This window comes from Antrostomus carolinensis, unplaced genomic scaffold (genome assembly GCF_000700745.2).
Source record: "Antrostomus carolinensis isolate BGI_N321 unplaced genomic scaffold, ASM70074v2 scaffold2755, whole genome shotgun sequence".
Classification (NCBI taxonomy): domain Eukaryota; kingdom Metazoa; phylum Chordata; class Aves; order Caprimulgiformes; family Caprimulgidae; genus Antrostomus; species Antrostomus carolinensis.
Window position 1 is genome coordinate 15,427 of NW_010316925.1, and position 6,907 is coordinate 22,333.

At 37.6% G+C, this 6,907-nt stretch overlaps 1 protein-coding gene across 1 annotated transcript in view; it reads left to right on the forward strand.

Annotated features, from left to right (window-relative positions):
* LOC104525279 (histone acetyltransferase p300-like) overlaps positions 1–6,622 on the forward strand; it is a gene marked incomplete at both ends in the record, with an annotated part of 20,208 nt that extends 13,586 nt beyond the window's left edge. Inside the window, 6 exons of the mRNA XM_010168385.1 lie at positions 678–755; positions 1,854–1,921; positions 3,530–3,680; positions 4,022–4,168; positions 4,592–4,705; positions 6,457–6,622. Coding sequence (XP_010166687.1) covers positions 678–755; positions 1,854–1,921; positions 3,530–3,680; positions 4,022–4,168; positions 4,592–4,705; positions 6,457–6,622 — 724 coding nt within the window. The remainder of the gene's footprint in view (positions 1–677; positions 756–1,853; positions 1,922–3,529; positions 3,681–4,021; positions 4,169–4,591; positions 4,706–6,456) is intronic.
* Positions 6,623–6,907: the final 285 nt, after the last annotated feature.

The following is a 6,907-nucleotide window of genomic DNA, read 5'->3' on the forward strand; positions in this document are numbered from 1 at the left end:
ATGCTAGAATACAAGCTTAAGTTGCAGTATGATACCGTGTGTTCTACATAAATGACAGCTACTCGTTCAAAGTCTCAGACTTTTATAAATAAACAAGGAGTCCAAGAGGAGTCAGATTGTCCTGATACATGAAGCAGCCTTAGGTATTTTGGTGAATTATGTTCACCACCATCTGTGAAGCAGACCACATCACTTACCTCAGTTTCCCTTAAATCTCTTCTAGACTTCTGAAAGTGACTTTGACATTGTTTCTGTGTTCTTTCTGCCCACCTCTCTGCAGTGTATTTGCAGTGTACCCCAGGCTTCAAGCATAGCAGGGCAACTAACAGCCAGCTATTTCTCCTGGTTCTTCTCTTCTGACACCTGTGAATCCGTTTTCCTCTCTTCATGATAGCAACAAACAGTTTACAGATCTTACCCTTAGAAGGACTTGACTTTAAAAAAAAAAAGTGAAGTGGATTGCAGTAAGGCAGGCAAATAGTAATAACAGTGTGTCCCTGTGAGCTGACAGATTTTTAGTTCTTTCTGAAGGTTGTTCCCAGGATAGATGTGCTGTCTATGTTAAATAGGCTCAAGAGCCTAAATGCTGTAACTCCTCTATTAAAATGTTGCAAAATACACAAACAAGTAATGATACTACTAACTTTGCTTCCCTTCCCCATTTTTGCCTTCTGCAGATTTGTTGAATGTATAGAGTGTGGAAGAAAAATGCACCAGATCTGTGTTCTTCATAATGAGATAATCTGGCCTTCTGGGTGAGGAATTTCTCCTTAAGTAAAGAGTATATGATAGATTAGCTTACTAGAGGTTGTGCATAAACTTCCTTTATTGGTTATATTTAAGAAGTTGCATTCCCACCTGAAAATTTTACAGAATATATGGAGTAACATTAAGTTTAGGCATCATATCTTACTGTGTTCTATGAGAAGTTATTTCTAATCTTAAATGTTTCTAACATTCCTTTGCGTGAAAGAGGGCCTTTCAGCCTTATTTTTCAGCCCTTTACGATTAGAGATACTAGTCCTTCATGAAAAGATGTTTTTAGTTTTGGTAACAATTTCATACTGATCTATTTTGTGTACAAATCGTATTGCTTTGTCATCTTCAAAAAATTTTGTAACAGCTAAAGAATTCTAACAGGTGAATTCACTTTTTTGACCTCAGTGATGAGATAGTCTGAAAAACAATCTAGTCATCTTTACATACTCAGTAGTTCTTGATAAAAATACTGGCTTTTTTCTGATTGCTTTAAAAGCATTTTTTATAAAAAGAGGATAAATTATATGTAGGTAAAGCTCTGTAAGAGCCTAGATGTTCCCTTTCTCGACAAGAAAAAAAAAAAAAAGCTATGAGTTTTACTACTCTGTTGTCCCATCCACATTGCTGCAGAAGAGAGTAGACATCCTATAACTGAGGAATAATCTGCCCATCATTTTATGCTACAGTATACTTGGACATTTAGAAAAAATAATCAGCCTTTTGCTTTATGTGTCATGGTATCTTGTCTTCAACAGAGACAGCAGTTTGAGACTATTTCTTCCAAGAATACTTTAAGCCAATGTTGTTAGAGTTGTTGGTGGAGACCCTGTTTCCTGGGCGTGCAGTTGGTGACATGGGTGACTGACAGGAGATGCACCCCTTGGAGCTTAGATCCTCCTCTGCAGCTCTGAAACAGTTGAGCTGTTTCTGCTGGCACTGTTCTTTGTGCTGTCTTTTATTTCAAATTTCAGTTAAGGCATTTCCAGACCAGATAAGATCTGGTGAGAGATTTTGCTTCTAATGATGAGATGCTAAGGAACTTCACAGTCTGACTTGGTGTGGTTTTTCACTTTTTCCTTTTTTTTTTGCTTCAGCTTTGTCTGTGATGGCTGCCTAAAGAAAACAGGACGAACCAGGAAAGAGAATAAGTTCTCTGCTAAAAGTAAGATTCTGACAGTTGCACCAACAAATCTTAAATAATTTGTTAAGAATGGGGAAGAGGTGGATTTTATGCTTATTTTGCATTTATTTCAATTTTTTTAGTTAAAGGAGGATACTTTTGTTCAGTTCTGAACATCAGTTCTGTGATGTTCAGAATGTTTCCATTCACAGGTGTTGTTGTTGGTTAGTTGTTGTAGAGGGTTAATGTACTGTTTTAGAGCACTGCTATTGTAAGATGCACGTCCTGTATTCTCAATTGCAATATTAATAGCATTGGGAAATAGTTGCTATGTGATGGCAGTCTAACTTAAGTTTATGATAACATGTTCAAGTCACAGTGACTACTGCTGCTCTTTAAAGCTTTGGAGATAAAGGTTGCGTTGTGTGGTGACAAAATTTTCTATAGACATTTCCTCTTGATCAAGGCAGCTGATTTGAAAGCAGTGTAGGAGGAAATTTGTGCAGTCACTGTCCATCTATTCTATAGACAAAACAAGTCTGTCAGAAGCTTCTTAGGTTGGTGGGCTACTTACAAATGTGAGTATTTGTTTCTGCTTAAAAAAAGGGAAATCAAATCCCCAGCCAACCAACGATAGCATCAGGATTGCAACAAATATTAACTGTAGTGTTAAACAGTTACCTTGTAAGGCCCTTCATTGGAAAAAGAGGAAGAACATCAAAGACTGTAAATTGTCTTGAAACTTGGGGGTTGGCTTACAATTCAGTCACAAAAAGTCTTCTCTTCAACTGTTCTTATGAAGTGGAAAGTAAACGACTCAATGAATGGTTTCAACATCTGAGTCTTTTTCCAAAATCAAAACTTCCTAGATCTACCAAGAATACAGGAAGAATATAAGGCTTCTTTTAGAGTTTTTATCACCTTTTGTTTCTGGCAACCTCTGTGTATTGCATACTTAACATAGTATGGTGATGCTTTATGGAAAGGTGTCAAATTGGAAAAATGCAAAGCTGATTGGCAGATACGTAATTCTCCAAGTAATGGACAGCAATGAGACAGGCTCTGTTAACACCAAAAGTCTTAAACTACCTTTCAGCTTTAGGTTTTGTGTCAGCTAGCATTGTGCTTCTACTTTCTTTTTGTATGAAGATTGTTTGAAAATTAGAAACTTCTAAACTATGTTACTTGCAGATACAGTTGTACTTAGTTGTTCTTTCCATTATTGAAATATATTATTTTGGCAAGTGGAGATACTAACTTGGCTAGTATGGCTTTATAGACAGAATATACTTCCAAATGCAGTATTTGCTCTTGGAGCTATGTCTGAAAATAGTGTTTTGTAATCCAGTTAAAGTAATCAATAGCTTCTATTCAGGAGGAGCCTTAATTGTGATTGTCTTCTAAGACAGGTATGAATTGGGTTGAAATACAGATTCTTTCTTCACTTAAATAACGTATAAACCATAAGTGTCCTGCAGGCGAAAAGCAGCTCACCCCATCTAGGGTTGTTAGTGTTTAAAGATAAAGCTGTAGTCTATGATAACATACTGCATGCATTGAGAGTCATTTTTCATTTGACAACTGAATAGAGAACTAGCATTTGAACAGTTCAGTTTTGTATATATTTAGAGCTGTATTTTTCTCCTGCAGGGTTACCAGCTACAAGACTTGGTACCTTCTTGGAGAACAGAGTCAATGATTTCCTAAGAAGACAGAATCACCCTGAGGCAGGGGAGGTTACAGTTAGGGTGGTACATGCATCTGACAAAACTGTTGAAGTGAAACCAGGAATGAAAGCAAGGTATGTTCTTTCCATTTCTGATTTTGCTTTCTTTTGGGGGAGGTGGGAGCTATTTGAATTAACTTACATGCTGCTATTTCAAAAAAATACTGTTGTATTCAAAACCTCACCACTGACCAGTTCCTGACAAACAGGTGTTACAGCAGCATACTAATTAGTTGTGATGAGTGTCATCTCTTTCATAGTAAAAGTGGATGCCTTGTATTTGAGTAGTCTGTAAGCATTTAACTTTAAAATTACACTTATAATAGCGCTCATCATTGTTGCCTTTACCTAGTGACAGGTGTTCTCCTAACACGTGAATATGTTTGGTGTTCCTCTTCACCCTCTGTAATCTGCAGGTTTGTAGACAGCGGAGAGATGGCGGAGTCTTTCCCCTATCGAACAAAAGCGCTTTTTGCCTTTGAGGAGATTGATGGTGTAGACTTGTGCTTCTTTGGGATGCATGTACAGGAGTATGGCTCAGACTGTCCTCCACCCAATCAAAGGTGAGAAGCTGCATGAAAGTTTATTTTATTTTGGTAGTGTCTCAATTGGGTGAACATTCTGAAGTTCTGTATAGAGCTTCAGTGTTGCATATGTGAAGACTCTTAGTGCTCTTAGCTTCTAGAAAAAGTAGCTTCTGTAGGGAGTATGTCAGTCAAAGTAACTTCTTAACTGGGGATACTGGCTGGCAGACAGTGTTGCCTCAAAAATAATTTGTCAGCATTCTCAAGGAAAGTATTAGATAGTTTTAGAGAGATGAGGCTAGGATATCAAAAGAAAGCTTATTTTCTAGAGGTAAATTAGGATCGGAGGCTTTGAAGATTGCTGTTGTATTCGATGCTTTAATTGTCTAAAATAATGTGAATAAACTTGTAAAACTACTTTGAAATCTCTGCTTCTCATAATGCCTTTTTTTTTTTCTTCAGGCGAGTGTATATATCTTACCTTGACAGCGTTCATTTCTTCCGCCCTAAATGCTTGAGGACTGCTGTCTATCACGAAATACTGATTGGTTATCTAGAATACGTCAAGAAACTAGGGTAAGTCTTTTTTAATGTTTTCTTCTGTGTAGCATTTGTGCTGGGTAGTTCTTATTGCAAATTAAATTACTACATCCTTTTGTGCAGAACATGGTGCCTAAATATCAACTGCTGACAGAATAACTTGGCAACAACTGTGTATAGTTGAAAAGGGGAAAAGACAAAAGGAGGTTGCAGGCTTTTGAGGAGACACTCATGCTTCAGCTTTTTTTAGGTTTTCAAACTTATGTAAAACTTCATTAAGTCTAAGTAGAAAAAGTAAGCCTTTTTAGCTGGACCATGAAATTTTGCTGGCCTTGTTGATAGTGTGGTCCTTATGTAATGCCACTGCTTTCATCAGGTCCTTCCTTTGGGCTGGCAAGTAAGTTCTTACCCATGTTTATAAGGAGAAAAATATATTCTGTCTGTACTGATTAACTCTATAACAGCTGTGTAAAGCCACCAAGAAATCTCTTATAGAATGTGTAGCTGAAGTTGTGAGAAATTGAAAAGTTAGGAGGAGAGTATACTTGGGACAGACAAAAAGAGAACACAGAGCAACTGAAGAAATGAGAAGGTGGAAATTATATGACCATGATTACTGAGGTAGAAAAGGTAGTGAAGTATGCATCTGTCTCTTGTCAAAATTATCAGATATAGCTTGGCAGAGAGTTAGTCATGAAGAAATTGTTAGGGACTATGTTTAGAGTAATTGCATGAGAAAAATTAGGGGAGTCAGAATGGAGATGAGTGGTACTGTCTTCAGTACCTCAATGAGATGATGTATTCCTTAGTACTTCAAAGGCCTATGTTAGACTTCTTTCTGCCTTTTTTAATTGTGTATTTTCTAACCTGTGAATATGTAAAATTGCTGCATAGAGCTCAGGCCTCAATTTTACTTAGGTTGTTTTCTGTGCTGATGGGGTGACATGAGGTTCTCATTTTGGGAAAACAATATGGGTCACACAGTATCATCTCTCCCTTCTCGGGCAGAAGGAATGACAGCTGGCTGCAGCTCCCAGGGTTTGCGTAGGGTTCTGCAGAGCTGCTTCTCAACATGGCAAGGACGGTTATTTTTCTGTTAAGTTGAGATCTGATTATTCCTCCTACTGGAGTTCTTTTCAAAAACTAATAGAGAAGAACTGAGGATGAAGAAGTGATCTTTGTGGTGTTATTCTGCAGCTGCTACTATTTGGATGTCACCTGCCTTCATAGTGCTTAGATTGTACACCCGATAACATAGGTTGACAGTGACGTTTATTCCTTGATATAATTATGAAACCTTTTAAAACTCATCCTCCTAGTAAAAAAACAGGATTTACAGTGGAAAAGTTGATTGTGTGTTTAAATAAATCTGTTTTTAAAACGTTGCTAGATAATGAATGACTGCACTGTCTCAAGGGAAAAGAATTCTGGCTTTTACTCCTGAAATACCTAGTCTCTGTCTCTTTTTATTAGTTAATTGGGAGGTGGCAATTGCAGGTCTATTACCAGGCTTTGATTTTTATCTAGACCGGAAAGCATGCACACTTTATATAAACTACTCCGCATATAGCGCTAAATTTTTTTTAAATTAGTGAAAAGATGGTAATGCTATTGCATGAATGAAGCTGGAATAAACACCAGAATTTAAATCTGAGAGAGCTATAATTATTGTCCAGCTGGTGTTGCCAGCCAACTCTGTGGTGGCTCCATCTGGTGGCAGAGAGGAGAGCAAGCTCTCGTGTTATTTGTCAGAGCCCACATGTCCTTTTTTTGTCTTCTGATGCTAGATATACTACTGGACATATCTGGGCATGTCCACCTAGTGAAGGAGATGACTACATCTTCCATTGCCATCCTCCTGACCAAAAGATACCCAAACCCAAGCGACTGCAAGAGTGGTACAAAAAGATGCTGGACAAATCTGTCTCAGAGCGCATTGTCCATGATTACAAGGTTTGTTAAGTGTATGTTTTTACTGGGGGGGTGGGGAGGGGAGGGGATAGTTTTACCAGTCTTTTCTTGCTTTATTCCTTGCCTTATGTATTGTGCCTTATTCTTGGAGTTTACTGTGTTAGTTTTAAATGAATTGAGCACTAAAAGTTTAGAGTTAAAATACATCCTCTAAATGGCATGTAGCTTCTGAAATTGTTCTAGCAAGAGATTTGAAATTATTCCTTAGAACAAACTAAATTCTTGAGGAATACTGCAAAAATCACAGAATGTTGGGGATTGGAAGGG